Source organism: Bos javanicus, chromosome 3 (assembly GCF_032452875.1).
Source record: "Bos javanicus breed banteng chromosome 3, ARS-OSU_banteng_1.0, whole genome shotgun sequence".
In the NCBI taxonomy this organism is placed as follows: Eukaryota; Metazoa; Chordata; class Mammalia; order Artiodactyla; family Bovidae; genus Bos; species Bos javanicus.
In genome coordinates this window covers 44,656,880-44,679,106 of record NC_083870.1, presented here as the reverse complement: position 1 = coordinate 44,679,106, position 22,227 = coordinate 44,656,880, and the positions used below count along the sequence as shown (strand labels likewise).

The following is a 22,227-nucleotide window of genomic DNA, read 5'->3' as shown; positions in this document are numbered from 1 at the left end:
CAGGCTTCCCTGTCCATCACCAACTCCTGGAGCTTGCCCAAACTCAAGTCCATCAAGTCAGTGGTGCCATCCAACCATCTCATCCTCTGTTATCCTCTTCTCCTCCTGCCTTCAATCTTTCCAATTCCCACCATCAGGGTATTTTCCAATGAGTCAGTTCTTTGCATCAGGTGGCCAAAGTACTGGAGTTTCAGCTTCAACATCAGTCCTTCCAATGAATATTCAGGACTGATTTCCTTTAGGATGGACTGGTTGGATCTCCTTGCAGTCCAAGGGACTCTCATGAGTCTTCTCCAACAACACAGTTCAAAAGCATCAACTCTTTGGCGCTCAGCTTTCTTTATAGTCCAACTTTCAAATCCATATATGACTACTGGAAAAACCATAGCTTTGACTGTATGGAGTTCTGTCAGTAAAGTAATGTCTCTGCTTTCTAATATGCTGTCTAGGGTTGTCATATCTTTCTTCCAAGGAGTAAGTGTCTTTTAATTTCATGGCTGCAGTCACCATCTGCAGTGATTTTGGAGCCCAAGAAAATGAAGTCTGTCACTGTTTCTATTGTTTCCCTATTTACCATGAAGTGATGGGACCAGATGCCATGGTCTTAGTTTTTTGAATATTGAGTTTAAAGCCAGCATTTTCACTCTCCTCTTTCACTTTTATCATGAGGCTCTTTAGTTCCTCTTCACTTTCTGTCATAATGGTGGTGTCATCTGCATATCTGAGGTTATTAATATTTCTTCTGGCAATCTTGAATCCAACTTGTGCTTCACCCAATCCAGCATTTCTCATGATGTACTCTGCATATAAGTTAAATATGCAAGGCGACAATATACAGCCTTGATGTATTCCTTTCCCAATTTGGAACCAGTCTGTTGTTCCATGTCCTGTTCTAACTGTTACTTCTTGACCTGCATACAGATTTCTCAGGAGGCAGGTCAGGTGGTCTGGTATTCTCATCTCTTTAAAAATCTTCACTTAGATATATATTTTATTGGGGCTTATCAGGTGGTGCTACTGGTAAAGAACCTGCCTGCCAATTCAGGAGACATAAGAAAAGAGGATTTGATCCCTGGGTAGGGAAGATCCCCTGGAGTAGGGCATGGCAACCCACTCCAGTATTGTTGCTTGGAGAATCTCACCAACAGAGGAGCCCTGCAGGCTACAGTCCATGGGGTCACAAAGAGTTGGACACAACTGAAGCAACTAGCATGCATGTATGTATATATTTTATTACATAGGTATATATCTTGAATCACTATCCTGTATAATTTTTCTTTGCTGTTTACCAATGACATGGACATTTGCAATCTGCTTAACTACTTGAGTTTCCCAGGTGGTACAATGGTAGAATCCATGTGCAAAAAGATCTCCTGGAGAAGGAAGTGATAACCCATGACAGTTTTCTTCCTGGAAAATTCCATGGACTGAGGAGCCTGGTGGGCTATAGTCCATTGGGTTGCAAAGAATCAGACATGACTAAACAGCACACACATAACTACTTGGGAGCTTTTCTTCACTGTATAATGAGGACATTTATTGTAAGAGGGCATCAGCTAAACCACGCCAATGATAACCCTGTATGCGAGACAGCAAAAGAGACACTGATGTATAGAACACTCTTTTGGACTCTGTGGGAGAGGGAGAGGGTGGGATGATTTGTGAGAATGGCATTGAAACATGTATAATATCATATATGAAATGAATCACCAGTCCAAGTTTGATGCATGATACTGGATGCTTGGGGCTGGTGTACTGGGATGACCCAGAGGGATGGTACAGGGAGGGAGGAGGGAGGGGGTTCGGGATGGGGAACACGTGTATACCTGTGGTGGATTCATGTTGATGTATGGCAAAACCAATACAATATTGTAAAGTAATTAACCTCCATTTAAAATAAATAAATTTATATTAAAAAATAAATAAAAATTTAAAAAAATAATCAATGACTTAGAGAAGGAGTTGATTTCTTTTTCAGAACCACCTAGGGTATGTATATGGACTGCTCCATGAGCTCATCCAGAACCCAGGTTGTCCAGGAGGATTGGTCATCTTCAAAAATAAAATATTATTCCAGTCACTTATCTTTCCATTTGGTGATAAGGAGTACAGACTGTCCAGCACAAGAGTTTTCAAAGAGATGACCCAGAGGTTGTGGCACCTACCCTTCTGCTTACACTGCATGGGTCTAAACTTGGTTACTAGGTCACACCTAACTGCAGGGCAAGCTGGGGAATAAAGACTACAGATGGACAACCATGAGTGTAGTTAAAACTGGAGTGAGAAACTCAGTTATTGAAAGGAAGAAGAGGAGAAGGAATACTGATCATCTATTAGCAGTCTTTGCCACTATAATGATGAAAGTGAAAGTGTTAGTTGCTCAGTCATGTCCGGGCTACCTCTTTGCATGGAACTCTTTCCATGGAATTCTCCAGGCAAGAATACTAGAGTGGGTAGCCATTCCCTTCTCCAGAGTACTTTCCCAACCCAGGGATTGAACCTGGATCTACTACCTTGAAGGCAGATTCTTTACCACTGAGCCACAAGGGATACTCAGCTTTAAAAACTGTTGCAAAGAACAAAATTATACTTTGTAGAGCACAGAAGTGGTTTTGTGGAAGCAATTAGTATAGCATTTGGCACATTGTGCATGACCACTAAATGGTCATTGTTCTTTTTATTGTCATCATCACCATTATCATCATCTAGTGTCTCTATCATTTAAATGCTTAAAATCCTTCCACAGTATCATGGATAAGTGCTTATTTAGCTATTCTTGAATCCCTATAGTAAAAAGAAATTTCATTGCTTTTAAGGTGGAAAAGTTATTAACTAACTTCTAGACATTATTTATCTTCCTACACTTCCTTTTCTTTCATCCTCAGGGGGGGCGGCCGAGAGGAGATACCCCACGCCCCTAAGCCCGAGGCCAGGGGCGGCGCTCGGGAGGAGCAACCCACGCCCCTAAGCCTGAGGCCAAGGGCAGGGGCGGCGGCGGGGAGAAGCAACCGCAGGAAAGAGGCCAGGGGTGGTGGCTGGGAGGACCAACCCCACGTCCAAGGAGCCCTGGCTGCGCGGGCGCAGGAGGGCCTAGAGGAGCTATCCCATATTGAAGGTCAGGAAGGGCGGTGGTGAGGAGATATCCCTCGGTCCAAGGTAAGGAGCAATGGCTGCGCTTTTCTGGAGCAGCCATGAAGAGATACCCCACGCCCAAGGTAAGAGAAACCCAAGTAAGACAGTAGGTGTTGTAAGAGGGCATCAGAGGGCAAACACACTGAAACCATACTCACAGAAAACTAGTCAATCTAATCACACCAGGACCACAGCCTTGTCTAACTCAATGAAACTAAGCCATGCCCATGGGGCAACCCAAGACGGGCAGGTCATGGTGGAGAGATTTGACAGAATGTGGTCACTGGAGAAGGGAATGGCAAACCACTTCAGTATTCTTGCCTTGAGAACCCCATGAACAGTATGAAAAGGCAAAATGATAGGATACTGAAAGAGAAACTCCCCAGATCAGTAGGTGCCCAATATGCTACTGGAGATCAGTGGAGAAATAACTCCAGAAAGAATGAAGGCATGGAGCCAAAGCAAAAAGAATACCCAGTTCTGGATGTGACTGGTGATAGAAGCAAGGTCCGATGCTGTAAAGAGCAATATTGCACAGGAACCTGAAATGTCAGGTCCATGAATCAAGGCAAATTGGAAGTGGTCAAACAAGAGATGGCAAGAGTGAATGTCGACATTCTAGGAATCAGCAAACTGAAATGGACTAGAATGGGTGAATTTAACTCAGATGACCATTATATCTACTACTGCGGGCAGGAATCCCTCAGAAGAAATGGAGTAACCATCATGGTCAACAAAAGAGTCTGAAATGAAGTACTTGGATGCAATCTCAAAAACGACAGAACGATATCTGTTCATTTCCAAGGCAAACCATTCAATATCACAGTAATCCAAGTCTATGCCCCAACCAGTAATGCTGAAGAAGCTGAAGTTGAATGGTTCTATGAAGACCTACAAGACCTTTCAGAACTAACACCCAAAAAAGATGTCCTTTTCATTATAGAGGACTGGAATGCAAAAGTAGGAAGTCAAGAAACACCTAGGGTAACAGGCAAATTTGGCCTTGGAATATGGAATGAAGCAGGGCAAAGACTAATAGAGTTTTGCCAAGAAAATGCACTGGTCATAACAAACACCCTCTTCCAACAACACAAGAGAAGACTCTATACATTGACATCACCAGATGGTCAACACCAAAATCAGATTGATTACATTCTTTGCAGCCAAAGATGGTGAAGCTCTATACAGTCAGCAAAAACAAGACCAGGATCTGACTGTGGCTCAGATCATGAACTCCTTATTGCCAAATTTAGACGGAAATTGAAGAAAGTAGGGAAAACCACTAGACCATTCAGGTATGACCTAAATCAAATCCCTTATGACTATACAGTGGAAGTGAGAAATAGATTTAAGGGCCTAGATCTGATAGATAGAGTGCCTGATGAACTATGGAATGAGGTTCGTGACATTGTACAGGAGACAGGGATGAAGACCATTCCCATAGAAAAGAAATGCAAAAAAGCAAAATGGCTGTCTGAGGAGGCCTTACAAATAGCTGTGAAAAGAAGAGAAGCAAAAAGCAAAGGAGAAAGGGAAAGATATAAACATCTGAATACAGAGTTCCAAAGAATAGCAAGAAGAGATAAGAAAGCCTTCTTCAGCGATCAACGCAAAGAAATAGAGGAAAACAACAGAATGGGAAAGACTAGGGATCTCTTCAAGAAAATCAGAGATACCAAATGAACATTTCATGCAAAGATGAGCTCAATAAAGGACAGAAATGGTATGGACCTAACAGAAGCAGAAGATGTTAAGAAGAGATGGCAAGAATACACAGAAGAACTGTACAAAAAAGATCTTCAGGACCCAGATAATCACGATGGTGTGATCACTGACCTAGAGCCAGACATCCTGGAATGTGAAGTCAAGTGGGCCTTAGAAAGCATCACTACAAACAAAGCTAGTGGAGGTGATGGAATTCCAGTTGAGCTATTCCAAATCCTGAAAGATGATGCTGTGGAAGTATTGCACTCAATATGCCAGCAAATTTGGAAAACTCAGCAGTGGCCACAGGACTGGAAAAGTTCAGTTTTCATTCCAATCCCAAAGAAAGGCAATGCCAAAGAATGCTCAAACTACCGCACAATTGCACTCATCTCACACGTTAGTAAAGTAATGCTCAAAATTCTCCAAGCCAGGCTTCAACAATATGTGAACTGTGAACTTCCTGATGTTCAAGCTGGTTTTAGAAAAGGCAGAGAAACCAGATATCAAATTGCCAACATCTGCTGGATCATCGAAAAAGCAAGAGAGTTCCAGAAAAACATCTATTTCTGCTTTACTGACTACGCCAAAGCTTTTGACTGTGTGGATCACAATAAACTGTGGACAATTCTTCAAGAGATGGGAATACCAGACCACCTGACCTGCCTCTTGAGAAACCCATATGCAGGTCAGGAAGCAACAGTTAGAACTGGACATGGAACAACAGACTGGTTCCAAATAGGAAAAGGATTTCGTCAAGGCTGTATATTGTCATCCTGTTTATTTAACTTCTATGCAGAGTACATCATGAGAAACGCTGGACTGGAAGAAACACAAACTGGAATCAAGATTGCCAGGAGAAATATCAATAACCTCAGATAGCAGATGACACCACACTTATGGCAGAAAGTGAAGAGGAACTCAAAAGCCTCTTGATGAAAGTGAAAGTGGAGAGCGAAAAAGTTGGCTTAAAGCTTAACATTCAGAAAACGAAGATCATGGCATCCGGTCCCACCACTGCATGGGAAATAGATGGAGAAATAGTGGAAACAGTGTCAGATTTTATTTTGGGGGGCTCCAAAATCACTATAGATGGTGACTGCAGTCATGAAATTAAAAGACGCTTGCTCCTTGGAAGGAAAGTTATGACCAACCTAGACAGTACATTAAAAAGCAGAGACATTACTTTGCCAACAAAGGTCCGTCTAGTCAAGGCTATGGTTTTTCCTGTGGTCATGTATGGATGTGAGAGTTGGACTGTGAAGAAGGCTGAGCGCCGAAGAATTGATGCTTTTGAACTGTGGTGTTGGAGAAGACTCTTGAGAGTCCCTTGGACTGCAAGGAGATCCAACCAGTCCATTCTGAAGGAGATCAGCCCTGGGATTTCTTTGGAAGGAATGATGCTAAAGCTGAAACTCCAGTACTTTGGCCACCTCAAGCGAAGAGTTGACTCATTGGAAAAGACTCTGATGCTGGGAGGGATTGGGGGCAGGAGGAGAAGGGGACGACATAGGATGAGATGGCTGGATGGCATCATTGACTCGATGGACGTGAATCTCAGTGAACTCTGGGAGTTGGTGATGGACAGGGAAGCCTGGCGTGCTGTGATTCATGGGGTCGCAAAGAGTCGGACACAACTGAGCGACTGATCTGATCTGATCTGAAATGTGATCTCTGAGATCCCATAAAACAAATTGCATCCCTCTGTCATACAACAGTCCTTCAGATATTTATGGGAAGCTATTGCTTCTTTCTTGAGTTTCCTTTTCCTATAAACTTATTATTTTTTAAACAATATTTTTGTTCCTTCCAGTCTCATAATTCATGACTTTGACTCTACTCAGCATCTTAGACACATCTATTTACTCACTTAAAAAAAATTTACTGTCAACTTTTATGTTTTAATCAAAGTTCATCTGATAACCATGTCACCAAGGGTAGTACACAGTATACCAAGTTTACCTGAGAAAGCAAACCATCAATCCCTCATTCAGGATATCATTTTCCCTAAGTGGGACTTAAAACTATATTAACTTCTGGCAGTCATATCATGTTGTTGACCCATGCGGAATGGTAGACTCTTAAACCCTCTGAGCGTTTTGCATTTGTGCAGTTAACCTAGACATACCCTGCCCTACAGGAACTTTTTAAAGTCCAAATATGAAATGCTTCATTTATTTCTAGTTAATTGTTATTTGTACATTATTATTAAAAATTCTTCCAAGAATTTTTAATATTTCATCCAATGTATCAATTATCCCTCACAGATTCACCTGGGGCTTCCCAGGTGAATGACTCAGTGGTAAAGGCTCCACCTGTCAATGTAGGAGCTGCAGGAGACGTGGGTTCGATCCCTGGGTAAGGAAGATCCTCTGGAGTAGGAAATGGCAACCCACCTCTGTATTCTTGCCAGGATAATCCCATGGACTGCAGTTCATGGGGTTGCAAAGAGTCAGACATGACTGAGCATGTATCCTATATGACCCCTCCACAGATTCATACCATCTAAACCCCAAATTAGCATCTATTAATAACTTCATCTAAGATGTTGATCAAAATCTGGATGTGGACAGGGCTGAGAAGCCATTAGTAACCCTCTGTCACTAAATGAGCAGTCATTTAACCAGTTACATACATGCATGAATGCATCATCGCTTAAGAAATATTAATCTATCTAGCTCACAGAAGTCTCAAGAAAAGTTATTATAACCTGGCTTTTCTGTTCATTGCTATGTTCCATGAGGCCTTGACCTGCTACTCAAAGTGCTACCTCATCACGTTCCCTTAAGCCCAGCCTGATCCTCAGGGCCTCCCTGATCAGGAAAGCACACTGGTGTTTCCCTGAGGCCAGAACTTTACACACTGAGATTTAGCAATATTTATTGAGTCCTGAGTATGTGCCAGTTACACTACACAGATTTTCATATAAATGAAGCATGGAAGAAATGGAATATGTATTATTAAAAATGTATACATTCTCAAGTAAAACATATTTTGCCCATGTGTGGGACCACTGTATAACGTTCCTTATCTTAAAGCTATGGCAAATTACAGCACAGTCCATGTACAGACTCAACTTTTAAGCCTGAGAGGTTCCAAGAAATGTTTTCTATGTGATACGCATTTTTCAAAGATGTTCTCTTCAGTGATTAAGTTCTTGCTAAATACCACATTAGACTCTGAGCTTATTTTAGCTAATAAAAAATGTGAAAGAACTCTCAAGAATAATTATTCATTTGCTCTAGAGAACAATCGCACTTTAGAATTTAAATTATGAATCACCTGTACAGATGTTACCTTTTCCAAAGGACTTTCTACTCGAGGAATGCTTATCATTGGCAGCTGTGCCAGGCTATCCGTGTGTGTATGCTCATTTTCTGGTTGTCTTCCTTTGAAATTATTTACCACACATACAACCTACAATTTCAGGAAAAAATACAATTAAAACATAGCCATGCTCCCTATAAACATGATCTTTGTGAGCAGCCTGATTAATCACAGTAATAAAGTATTGGCATGACTTAAATACTACATGTCTATAACTTTACATTCAAATTTATCTTGTAGTCCAGTGCAAGTGTGTTCAAGAGTATTCATCAATTAATATGTAGCTCAGTTAATAATGACAATGCTATTATTCCAAAATTTTCATTAAATTAGGTTATAGTCAATGCTCAAACTGATAAAAATAACACCATAACCTTATAAAAATTCATAGCAAGCTAACCTTTCCTTAATGTGGCTAACCTACAACTTAATTTAAATGCTAATTATACCCCATTGCTTCAAGATCATTACATTCATAATACACCTACTATGATTGGCACTTTCTAATTTAGTAGCATCATTAACCCTAGTTTATTGTCTATTATCGCATCCCATATATATTTGGCATTTCAACAACAGCTTACCGTGGCTACCACTAAAATAGAAGACCTTTTACACAAAGCAAACTGACCCTTGTTTCAATTGATTATATCCCATACTAAACCAGAATTTCTCATATTCTACTGTACATGAAAATAAAGTTCTGGTACTTAAAAAAAAAAAGACGTTCCTAAGCCGTCTCCTAAAAATTCTGCTTTCGTAGATAGAAGGATAAGGTTTAGGAGTTGCCACTTTTAAAAGGCATTTCTAAAGCTTCTGATGTAGATGGATCAAATTTCAAGAATTAGTGATTTAAATAATACAGGAAAATTAGTTGCTTATATTGCTTATACTGAACTAGTAGGTAAGATATTCTTGAGCCTTCTTTTTCTGAGTTTTATATTCTATTATCAAACTGAAATACAGAATTTACTTGTAGCTAGTTTATAACTTAACATTCATTTAATAAATAAATGCTTAATATACTATCACAGGTTTACATTGTATATTTTCCACAGATCACACTGGAAAGTGTAGGGCTCATTATTGAATATTTTCAAAGGTCAATACATCTTGATTGTTTTCCAGCTTTTAAATTAAATTTTGAAATCTGCAAAATAACACACACTATTAAACTTTATCTCAGAAAAAATTTCCTTGCAAATGGATATATACTTATTACCTTTCAATTCTTTGAATAATTACAGATCAGAAGCACAGATCAAAGCCTAATAACTTAATACTCAATTTCATCACTACCATCAAGATCTTTAGAGTAAAGTCATGGCAAAGATTTGGAAATGGGTACCTGATAAACATTCTATCAAATGATGAGCCTGCAAAGGACTAATAGACAGTAACTGACCTAAAGTAGAGGTCAGCAAATTTTGTCTGTAATGAGTAGATAGGACATATTTTTGGCTTTGCGGGTATACAATCTCTGCAGCAAGTATTCAGCTCTGCCATTTTGGTGTGGAAGCAGCAAAGGATATAATCAAGAATTTGAGCCAACAACAATATAACAAACAGCAGTTTCATACCCATTTCATGAAATATACATACACACACATTTTCTTTGCATTAATATTATGCATGCTAAGTCACTTCAGTTATGTCCAACTCTTTGTGACCCTATGGACTGTAGCCTACTAGGCTCATCTGTCCATGGGATTCTCTAGGCAAGAATACTTGGGTTGGCTGCCATGCCCTCCTCCAGGGGATCTTTCCAATCCAGGGATCAAACCCTCGTCTCTTATGCCTTCTAAATTAGCAAGTGGGTTCTTTACCACTATGGCCACCTGGGAAGCACCATTAATATTATATAAATTTATGGAAAATCAGCAGGTGAAAAAAAACTGCTACAAATTCTTCTGAATTAAAATTTGCTGAAATAACTATATACACAGACAAATGGAAGTCATTAGATGAAGAACAGATTTAACAGTGGCTACTGAAATTAGTATAATTGCTTTTTATACTAATTTTGGTTCAGAAAACTCTGAAAGATATTACCAGTTATCTCTTTGCCTTAATTGAGGGTCAGGACAACACCACTGAAGCAGCTAAGAATTCACATGTGAAATATTTAAATGCCTAACACATAGCAGATATTCATTAAAGCATCTATTAACATAATGATTACTCTTCATTACTGTTATTATTTAAATTATAAGGAAGGAAATTATCATACCTTTCTTAGAATCATATTCAAATATTTAGTAAGTCTTGTCTGGTAACATTCACAAATATGAAATTGACTTCCTATTAGAAAAATGCTCATAGGAAATAGCAGTAAACATGGTTTTTGAGGCTGAGTCTGCATGTTCTGTTCTTGGACAGTCCTCTGGGTCTCAGTTTTCTCAATTTGAAAGTGAAGAGGTTGTGACAGATCAGCAAGGTCAGTTCCATTTCTTTGGTTGTCAAAGGTATGAAAAATTCAACAAACGTTCAAAATAAAACCCAAGATGTGCCCATCTTCTGACCCTACTCCAAACCTTGATCCTTTTCTGGATCCTCTCAGGGAAAGGTAATTCCCCCTCATCCCCAAATGCAGTTGCATGTGGCTGAAAGCTTGAACACCTCTTGTACTCAACCAGTCATTCAATTTGTTCAATTCTTCCTCCTAAAGATTTTGATTTCTTATATCTGCCTTGCTCTATCTCGAACACCAACTCCAAAGACTAAGCAATCATCATTACTTGCCTGAATTCCTGCATGGCTTTCTCAAGACTAAATCCAATCTTGACTCCCTCCAATCCCTCTCTACAAAGAAGTGAGAATGGTCTTTCCAAAATGCAAATTTTATCATGTCGACCTCCTTAAAACTATTTTGTGGCTTGGCTTCTCATTCCTCTCAAAATGTAAACTCAGGTCCACCTTTCAGCCTTCTTTCTCTATTTTGCAAACACCTTCTGTTTCCTTTCACTTCCTTTTGTTTGGAATACTCATCTCCACTGTCTTTGGGCATCATATCTCATTCATCTGTGATATCTCATCTCTGCATCACCGCCTTATTAGTCTTCCTTGATCCCAGGCTGTTTTTATTTGCTGGCAGGGACCTATGATTCTTTTCTCTGAAATACCTATCTCTATATGAAATTATATATCTGCAAGCATAGCATTCTGGTTGACGTGATTCTCTTCCAAGGTTATCATCTCCATGGAAGCAGACATGCTTCTTTTTCTGATCACTATTCTATTCTCAGTGCCAGGTGAATGAACAGATTAATAAATAAGCATGAATCCAGGATAAAAATTCTCAAATTTTCTGATGTTCCTATATAATTGAAAGTGACTTTCTTTAGAAACATTCTATTTTTACATTAGTGGTTTCCATGAGTATAATTCTACTCTCTCTTCCAAAAAATAACACTAGTAATAAGTCACCATTACATATACATTTTTGTTTTCTTTTTCCAGTAGTGATAATAAATTAATCTGATCCATTTGTGATCAGTTTGCCTCTTCCTTGTGGCAAATAAAACATCTCTGCTGTATGGGGTTATGTTCATGGGCTTTGGGGTCAACCAGGCCTGGGGCTTAATCCTGGGCTCTTTTATTTACTAATTCTGTGAGCCTAGGCAAATTATTTAATATAACTAGATCTGTCTGCTTTATCTGCAAAACTAGGACAATAATAATTGGGTCTCACCGTGCGTGAAGATTAATTGAGTTAATGCAGTAAAGAATACTCAAATAACTCTTTATTATTACTATTAGGAAAATGCATGATAACCTGACAAGCTCTTGCTTTGGTCAGTAAACTTGAATTATCCTGCCTGACACTGTAATATCCATCTTTCTTGCAAGTACTTTGAGGTGTCCATTTTTATAAAATAATATGAATCAATCTACAATAATAAAGTCATCAAAGGTGAAGAGTATGGTATCCATAGCCTTCTCTGTACCATGCAATTGATTGACTTGACTACATATGTGATTTCACTTAACCCTCAAAAGAGCTCTGGGAAATAAATAAAACAGTTCATTCATTCATTCATCAAATATCTCCTGAGAACTTCCTATATAACACTGGGAACATACAGTGATGAAAACAAACACCATCTCTGTAAGTGGTTTACATTCTAGAGGGTTTGAGAGCAAAAGACAAAACTCAAAATCGTGCAGTGGAGAAAAGTGAATAGGAAATGAGGAAAGGAGTCTGGGGGAGAGGTAATCACTTTAAATACAGTTCAGGGGAGGCCACACTTTAGGAATAATAAGGAGCTACGTGGGATGGTCAATATCACATTGAGGAAAACTGGCAAAAAAAGTGGCAACAGCAGGATTCAATCTAGGTTTTTCTGACTCCCACACCTGTTTTGTTCTCTAAAATATACACAGGAGCATTCCAGCAGAGGCAATGTGCAGGCTGGACAGAGTGTGTGAGAGAGGAAGAAAACTGACTGGATTCCAAGTGTGGGATTTCCACTGTAAAAAAAAGGGAAACATAAACTTGACCAGGAAGAGTGCAGCCAGATTCTGGAAGATCCCAGGAGCCCAATGGAAGTGTCTGATTTAATCCAGCACGAAAGCAGCTTGGTTTTCTGTTTGTTTTATTAGCAATGAATTATATTATCATGTGTATGAAGCAGCATGCAAGGCATTTGGAGGAGAGTCTAAAGTGAGAAGGTAGCTAGGAACCGATAGATATAGAAGAGGTAAGCAGTTAGATCTCTACAATCAAGAAGTGATGATCAGAACAGCAAAGAAATAACACATGGGAGAAAGATTCTGTAGTGGAAACGAGCTTCAACTAGATGAATCACTGGGTGTGGGGATGGATGACGGAGGAGAGTGAGTCAAAGGCATATGCTAGACATTGGATGTGGGTGACAGGGGACACAAATGCCTTGAACCGACATACAATGGCTTGGAGTAGGTTAGTGTTAATTTTATCTTGGAATCATCTTAGTGATCTGCACACACTGCAGAATAATTGAAAACACTCCAAGATATTGCAAGCCAGAGCTGTAGTCACTGCTTGAAATAAATATTCTACTTAGTTGCCCAAATAAGAAACTTGAAAATCATCATAGATTGTTGTCCACTTCATCCTCATCAATTCCACTGTTTCATCAACTTCCAAACCATCCCACCTCCAGCCAGCTTCCCCTCCCTCTGTGCAATCAGAGGCCCATCCACCACTTCCCTGGATCTGCATAACTTGTCTCTATCCTCACCTGGAACTTTATTTTCCAGAAAACATATTTTTAAAGCACAAATCTTATCACAGAGTAAAAGCATCTGAAAGTAAACAATCTCTCATTTGTAAAATTATTTCAGTCATCCATGTGGCCACGCACTGAACATACACACCATTTCGTTTACACATTATCAATCTGTATAACAATCCTTCAAGGAGACTGTAACCTTATTTAACTCCTTATTGCCAAATTTAGACTTAAATTGAAGAAAGTAGGGAAAACCACTAGCCCATTCAGGTATGACCTAAATCAAATCCCTTATGACTACACAGTGGAAGTGAGAAACAGATGTAAGGGACTAGATCTAACAGACAGAGTGCCTGATGAACTATGGACGGAGGTTCGTGAAACTGTACAGGAGATAGGGATTAAGACCATCCCCATGGAAAACAAATGCAAAAAAAGAAACATGGCTGTCTGAGGAGGCCTTACAAATAGCTGTGAAAAGAAGAGAAGTGAAAAGCAAAGGAGAAAAATAAAGATATAAACATCTGAATGCAGAGTTCCAAAGAATAGCAAGGAGAGATAAGAAAGCCTTCTTCAGTGATCAATGCAAAGAAACAGAGGAAAACAACAGAATGGGAAAGACTAGGGATCTCTTCAAGAAAATCAGAAATACCAAAGGAACATTTCATGCAAAGATGAGCTCGATAAAGGACAGAAATGGTGTGGACCTAACAGAAGCAGAAGATATTAAGAAGAGGTGGCAAGAATACACAGAAGAACTGTACAAAAAAGATCTTCAAGATCAAGATAATCACGGTGGTGTGATCACTCACCTAGAGTCAGACATCCTGGAATGTAAAGTCAAGTGGGCCTTAGAAAGCATCACTATGAACAAAGCTAGTGGAGGTGATGGAATTCCAGTTGAGCTATTCCAAATCCTGAAAGATGATGCTATGAAAGTGCTGCACTCAATATACCAGCAAATTTGGAAAACTCAGCAGTGGCCACAGGACTGGAAAAGGTCAGTTTTCATTCCATTCCCAAAGAAAGGCAATGCCAAAGAATACTCAAATTACCGCACAATTGCACTCATCTCACTAGTAAAGCAATGCTCAAAATTCTCCAAGCCAGGCTTCAGCAATATGTGAACTGTAAACTTCCAGATGTATAAGCTGGTTTTAGAAAAGGCAAGGAACCAGAGATCAAATTGCCAACATCCGCTGGATCATCGCAAAAGCAAGAGAGTTCCAGAAAAACATCTCTGCTTTATTGACTATGCCAAAACCTTTGACTGTGTGGATCACAATAAACTGTGGGAAATTCTGAAAGAGATGAGTATACCAGACCACCTGACCTGCCTCTTGAGAAACCTATATGCGGGTCAGGAAGCAACAGTTAGAACTGGACATGGAACAACAGACTGGTTCCAAATAGGAAAAGGAGTACGTCAAGGCTGTATATTGTCACCCTGCTTATTTAACTTCTATGCAGAGTACATCATGAGAAACCCTGGGCTGGAAGAAGCACAGCTGGAATCAAGATTGCCGGGAGAAATATCAGTAACCTCAGATATGCAGATGACACCACCCTTATGGCAGAAAGTGAAGAGGAACTCAAAAGCCTCTTGATGAAAGTGAAAGTGGAGAGTGAAAAAGTTGGCTTAAAGCTCAACATTCAGAAAACGAAGATCATGGCATCTGGTCCCGTCACTTCATGGGAAATAGATGGGGAAACAGTGGAAACTGTCAGACTTTATTTTTTGGGGCTCCAAAATCACTGCAGATGGTGATTGCAGCCATGAAATTAAAAGATCCTTACTCCTTGGAAGGAAGGTTATGACCAACCTAGACAGCATATTAAAAAGCAGACACATTACTTTGCCAACAAACGGTCCATCTAGTCATGGCTATGGTTTTTCCAGTGGTCATGTATGGATGTGAGAGTTAGACTGTGAAGACAGCTGAGCGTCGAAGAATTGATACTTTTGAACTGTGGTGTCGGAGAAAACTCTTGAGAGTCCCTTGGACTGCAAGGAGATCCAACCAGTTCATTCTAAAGGAGTTGGTCCTCGGTGTTCATTGGAAGGACTGATGCTGAAGCTGAAACGCCAATACTTTGGCCACCTCATGCGAAGAGTTGACTCACTGGAAAAGACCCTGATGCTGGGAGGGATTGGGGGCAGGAGGAGACAGGGATGACAGAGAATGAGATGGCTGGATGGCATCACCAACTCGATGGACATGAGTTTGGGTAAACTCTGGGAGTTGGTGATGGACAGGGAGGCCTCGCGTGCTGCAGTTCATGGGGTTGCAAAGAGTCGGACACGACAAAGCGACTGAACTGAACTGAACTGAACCTTTTTTAAAGAGGAAGAAACTGAGGTTAGGTAAATTGCTTAAGGGCACAAATTTAGTAGATAGTGAGGATGAGATTCAACCAGACTTTTTCTGTTTCAGCTGTCTGGGAGCTGACAGAGGCTGCCAAATCACCTACATTTTTAAGCAAGAGCCCAAATTACTGTCATAGCACACAAGGCTCAGGGTGTCCCCTGTGTGCTTCTTCATTCCCCTTCTTGTCACCCATCTTGGACGACTGGTATCATTTCTGGGTGCCAGATGCACACTGTGCCTTCGGCCTAGAATACATTAGGGGCTTCATACATGCTTATTTTATGATACGTTTCATATTGCCAGTGCACTGTGCTCTCTGCCCTTCATTCCTTATGCCCCAAGCCACACCTTTCTGCTTTAAAAACTCTTCAAGTTTATATATTGTCTCTTCTTTCTGATTTGTCCCTAATTCAAACAGAGTAGATCTCTTGAGTATATGTACCATACATCTACCATTACGTTCATCCTCTATAGAACTCTTCATGTCCATCTCGTCCCACCTGACTGCAATCTATTTAAGTACCTGGATTGTATCCTTTTCATGTACTTATTCCCAGTGCCAAGCACGATGCCTGGATTAGAGTAGGGTCTCAGTAAATGTTTGTTTCATGAAAGAAGAAAAGGAGGGAATGTTTGAGGGAATAGACTGGCCATTACTGTCTGACTCCAGAAACAGATTCCCAGAGAAGCCAAGTCATATTTATGACCCCTTTGCAGGCCGCTTTAACAAGCACTATTGTCAGATGTAACTGTATTTCAGCTCCATGGGTCTGGAACATCTTTGCTGGCACCTCATCTTCTCCTCCTATGGGTATAGGAGGAGACCATTGTATAAAGCAAAACATACTTTTACAATGACACAGTAAAATCAGAAACACTATTTTTATGCATAAAAGCTTGTTTAGCCATTACATGGTTAAAGCACTTCCATATGACCTTTTTATAAGGTCCTTTCCCTGGATGCATGGGAATGGTTGAAGGGCCCTATGGAAGGTTCTGAATATGTGCAGTAAGAGGGTCTTGAGCTCAAGGGGGACCCCTAGTCCAATTCATCATTCCCCACATGGTTCTCAGACGAGGAAGCGAAAGGAAGATATGAGTGCTCTAGGCTTAACCTTGCAAGGTATCACGATGTTCACTGGCAGTCAAGGGAAGATGGCCACAGCCACAGGAGGAGATGAAGCCTGATGAAATACCAGCCAAGGTGTTCCAGACCCATGGACTTGAAATTCAGTTACATCTGACACTAGTGCTTTAATGCTTCAACTTTTGGCATGCTGTTTGCTGTGCCTATGATTATTTTCTTAGGATTTATGTGAAGCATTTTTTTTGTTTGTTTTATAAAAAGTTAGCCTGTTTCAACTGTCATAAGTGAAAGCAAGGGAAAGGTTTGGGGCCATGCTTGGGCCCCTGTTTGCATGAGGCTACAGGATATCTCTGGGGGTAGGGAAGGTAAGCCTAAGTTTCCAAGGGACCTTGGACACAGCAAGGAAAGGCATCAGAAAGAAAAATAGAAAATGGTCTAGAAAGGGATCAGGATATAGTCACTACTTTTACCACAAGAAGTCTAGAAGAAATAACCTATATAAAATGCCCGGCACATAACAGTGTGCAAATCATTGGTAGCTGGAAACGTTTGTATAAGCTTTAATGTACTGTTATAAACTAGTGAAAAGAAGCTGAAGAAAGAAAGTTACTCCTGAGAAACAATTTAAATGTAATTAAAATATAAACTGTTTCTTGCAATGTGTCAATGCAAAAGTACGTTTTGATTTATTCAGTAGTCTACACCTTTTTCCATCTAGGTAAAATGTTACATCGGGCTTCCCTGTGGTTCAGCAGTAAAGAATTCACCCGCCAATGCAGGAGACATTGGTTTGATCCCTGGGTCAGGAAGGTCCCCTGGAGAATGAAATGGCAACACACTCCAGTATTCTTGCATGGGAAATCCCACGGACAGATGAGCCTGGTGGGCTATAGTCCATAGGGTCACAAAAGAGTTGGACATGACTTAGAGACTAAACAACAACTACAACAAAAATGTTGCATATCCATACCTATAAAGGATTAATTAAGTCTAAAGCCGAAGAATTGATGCTTTTGAACTGTGGTGTTGGAGAAGACTCTTGAGAGTCCCTTGGACTGCAAGGAGATCCAACCAGTCCATCCTAAAGATCAGTCCTGGGTGTTCATTGGAAGGACTGATGCTAAAGCTGAAACTCCAATATTTTGGCCACCTGATGTGAAGAGCTGACTCATTTGAAAAGACCCTGATGCTGGGAAAGATTGAGGGCAGAAGGAGAAGGGGACGACAAAGGATGAGATGGTAGATGGCATCACCGACTCGATGGACATGAGTTTGGGTGAACTCCGGCAGTTGGTGATGGACAGGGAGGCCTGGTGTGTTTTGGTTCATGGGGTCACAAAGAGTTGAACACATGAGCGACTGAACTGAACTGAAAGCCAGATTGAAACAACTAAACCTACAGAACTAAAATTTACAGAAATAGTCCAAGGAGATTTTTATCACAGAAGTAGAGATGGCAGGCTTGCCTCATTAGGAGTCACTGTGTGTGCTCTTCACTCCCTGGCAAAATCTGATTTGAGTGATATTGCCTTGGAAACTCTCCATGGATTTTCAGTCACTGAAGGCGACCGGTTCATCTCACAAGTGAGGTTCACCTGTTATCAGGTTCTGGGACTTGGCAGCTCAGGAGAGGGCTGTTTGGAGGCACCAGGGCACTTTGGGATACTCTACATACTTCAGGACGCTAAGTGCCCTGAGGAAATTTTTTAAACATTCAAATAAACCAGTCTTAAAAACCCATTTGTAGGGAAGGAATGAAATGCAAATGTAAAGAACAGACTTGTGGACACATTGTGGGAAAGACAGGACAGGACAAATTGAGACAGTAGCACTGACATATACATGCTATCATGTGTAAAATAGTAGGAAGATGTTATATAACACAGGGAGCCCAGCCTGGTGCTCTGTGATTACCTAGAGGAGTGGGATGAGGGGGCTGGGGAGGGAGGCTCAACAGGAAAGGGATATGTGTGTGTGTGTGTATAAATTATGATTGGTTTGCATTGTTGTACTACAGAAACCAACACAATATTATAAAGCAATTTTCCTCCAATCAAAAAATAAATTCAAAAGAAAAAACATCTAGGGAGGTATGAGTGTTTTTTTAGCCCCATTCCACTTTGCATGAAAATATTCTCTTCACTTTTAAATGTAGAAAATACGCACTTTTCACCCCAAGCCTGACTTTAGGCAAAACAAATGAAGGAGAAGAAAGAAATGAGTGATTTAAAACATATGTATTTCCATTTCATAGACCACCTTTCAAAAGCTAAACCCAGTGATTCACACCTGTATTGTCTACTAGGTGGTTATACACATTAATTAAGAAATAAATTATATATAAAGAAATTTGTACTTACAAGAAATACTGCTATAGATATTCCAACCAGAAAGCCTGCTATCACATCAGACCAATGATTTCGATATTCTGCAACTCTGTTGAGTCCAGTAAGAAAAGCCAAACACATTAAGCCTAGGCATAAAACGGGCTTAGCAAGTCTTGTTCCTTTGGCTTTGATTGTGTTGGTAATGTACATCTGAAATAGCAAACAAAAAGCGTGAATGTATTTCCTTGATACACACCTTATACATGTATCTGTACACACATATTTATAGGAACCGATATATTTATATAATTCAAATAATTAACTACAGTTTATACATTTTTTGAAGAAGTTTCTTAAAAGTAGAGTTTAAAAGTAGTGATTAGTTAATTGTACTTACCTTATATTAAGTAATGGTCAATTCTTATGTAACATTAATCATTTAAGATATTGAGTTGCAGACATTCCAAGTCACTTTTCATAAACTTTTAATTACTTACTCTCATTTTATCTGAATTTACATTTTATATAAATACTATTGGAAAGGGAAAACTAATGAATGTTTCTAATGTTTACATTTGTGTATACCAAATTGAGAGGATGAACACTTTAAAAAGGGGCTTCTCAGGCAGCTCAGTGGTAAAGAATCCGCTTGCCAATGCAGGAGATGCAGGAGGTGTGGGTTTGATCCCTGGGTTGGGAAGATCCCCTGGAGGATGAAATGGCAACCCACTCCAGTATTCTTGCCTGGGAAATCACATGGACAGAGGAGCCTGGTGGGCTACAATCCACAGTATTACAAAGAGTTGGACAGGACTGGCTACTGAGTGCACACATACTTTATAAAAATCAAACTTGTGAGCATATCTATAAAAAACAAAATCAAGTGGATTTCACTAAATAGATCTTACTTGGAAAAAAGAATTTAAAGTTCATTACAGTACAAACATTTACTTTTATGCTGTTATCTAAAATTTTGAAAATATTTTAACAAATTTTATCAACCAGTATAAGAACAACAACAAAAAAAACCCTTAATTATATGGGAGAAATGTGTCAGTTAAACCAAAATAAGCAGTAAACATCTACATTTTTGGCATCTTCATATATGCTAATGAAGAACGTGTAAGTGTCAGCTGGTTGCACAGAATGAAATCTTTTCAAGTTGTGAGACACCATGTCAAGAAACGCAGTTCTTCCCCAATCTGATTTATTTTATAGCTCAACTGCTCATAATTTCCTATATGCATTTCTATAGAAGTGAATCTGTTGACTGTGAAGGAATGTGTCAGTTATTTCAAGTCACCGTGTGTGTGTTTAGTTGCTCAGTTGTGTCCAATTCTTTGTGACCCCAAGGACTGTAGCTTGCCAGGCTCCTCTGTTCTTGGGATACTCCAACAAGAACACTGGAGGAGGTGGCCGTTCCCTTCTCCTGAGGAACCTTCCTGACGCAGGCATTGAACCCTAGTCTCCTATATTGCAGGAGGATTCTTTGCTGTCTGGGCCATCAGGGAAGCCCCTATTTCAAGTCACTAGTAATTATTAAAGAGATGGCTTTCACAGTACAATAAGTTTTTATGACATTAATGTCAGAATCTGATACTGATAATATAGTCAGAAAAATACTTACAAATGCATATAACCACTTGCCTATTGTCCTCAGTTGAATAAAAAATATATATATTTGACTAAGAGATTAAACCAAAATCAGCACTTAAGCTTTTAGTCCATGGCAGCCATTTTTGGATGCTATGAAATTCAGTAATTCTTTTTTTTTTTTTTTCTGGGCAAAGTTTGTAGCCCTGTTAGCTGCCAGTACACACTATGAATATTTAAACAGTTCATATGATACAAGGTTTCTATCTAGCCAAGTCCTAGCCTTTTGCAAACTATCTTAGGTCTCAATACTCTAGGAAATAAATTTAAAAAGCTGGATTATCTTCATTTTGGCATATGACCTTCAGAGCTATGTCTGTGTATTCTAAGCCTGTGCTTAGAAGAGCTGAATAATCTCAGTTAAGAAGAATAAGTAGACATGAGAGAGAAATAGGAGGAGATGAGAAGAGAAAAGGATGCTTTTGCCATTCCAAGAGAATATATTAAAGAGATCTGCCCACATGAGTAAGAAGACAAGAATATCACACCACTTCAGGTTTCCAGTGATGCATCTAGTAGAGTAGTTTCTTATTTGACTCACGCATATAAACAGGGAGTGAAATTTAAGCTGCTAGTGAGATTTTCTGACTCACTACTGACTTCTTACCTTTGCATTTCTTCATATCTGTCAGAACACTAAAAGACAACCATCCTCATTAAAACAAAATGAATATGAAATGATAACTGAATAATATTAATATGCTAATAATCATTAGAGCTATGATTTTCATGAGCGATGTCTGTTCAAGACAAAGTTCTAAGCATTTTACTTATTAAGTCCTCAAAATAACTGTAAGATATCATCATTACCTTCATTTGACAGATAAAAAAATTGACTCAAGATAAAGCTTATTATAAAGAATACACAATTTGACTACTGAGGGTGGTACTTTTGAGAAAGAGAGATGTCAAAGGGAAGTAAGGATAGAGCATTTTGGTGCCTCCACCCTTCCTTTCTCTCTTGATTAATTTCTTGCCTGGAAAAAAATGGCCAGCGGACATAAACTAAGTATCAGTGAATGCAAGAGAAATAAAATTAAAAACAGGGGAAAGAAGGCTACCAGAGCACATAGGGGTGAGGCTACATCAGTACTCTACTATTAGGGAGAAGTAGGAAATGGTATAAGTGTGGTTTGTGTAGAAAATCTTCTATAGAATCTATATGACTTTGGAAAGTATTTGCCTTCTCCTTCATCTCCAGAGGCCACCTCAGATAGAGCTCAGGCCTTACTTGTCCAAGTTGTGTTGGCTTATTAGTAATCCTTGAGCTTGGGCTATGATCCTCTTAAGTTTCGCTTAAATTTCAATTCATTCCTAAGTTGTATGACTCAAGTATTGTTTATAAGCGGCCCCAGGATACAGCCTGGTCACTATGCAAACTCATGAAGGAGCTTCTATAATAGGAATAGCCTGAG

General features: G+C 39.6%; 1 protein-coding gene across 4 annotated transcripts in view; it reads right to left on the bottom strand.

Moving 5' to 3' along the window:
- The window catches only part of PLPPR5 (phospholipid phosphatase related 5), a 135,950-nt gene that overhangs the window by 26,837 nt on the left and 86,886 nt on the right, over positions 1-22,227 (bottom strand). For 2 of the 4 annotated variants that reach the window (XM_061411107.1, XM_061411109.1), the window contains exons 4-5: positions 19,193-19,369; positions 8,134-8,253 (exon numbers count right to left, since the gene is read on the bottom strand). In XM_061411107.1, coding sequence (XP_061267091.1) covers positions 8,134-8,253; positions 19,193-19,369 — 297 coding nt within the window. Of the gene's footprint in view, positions 1-8,118; positions 8,254-19,192; positions 19,370-22,227 lie in introns of all 4 variants that reach the window. The other 2 variants (XM_061411108.1, XM_061411111.1) reach the window with 2 other exon arrangements.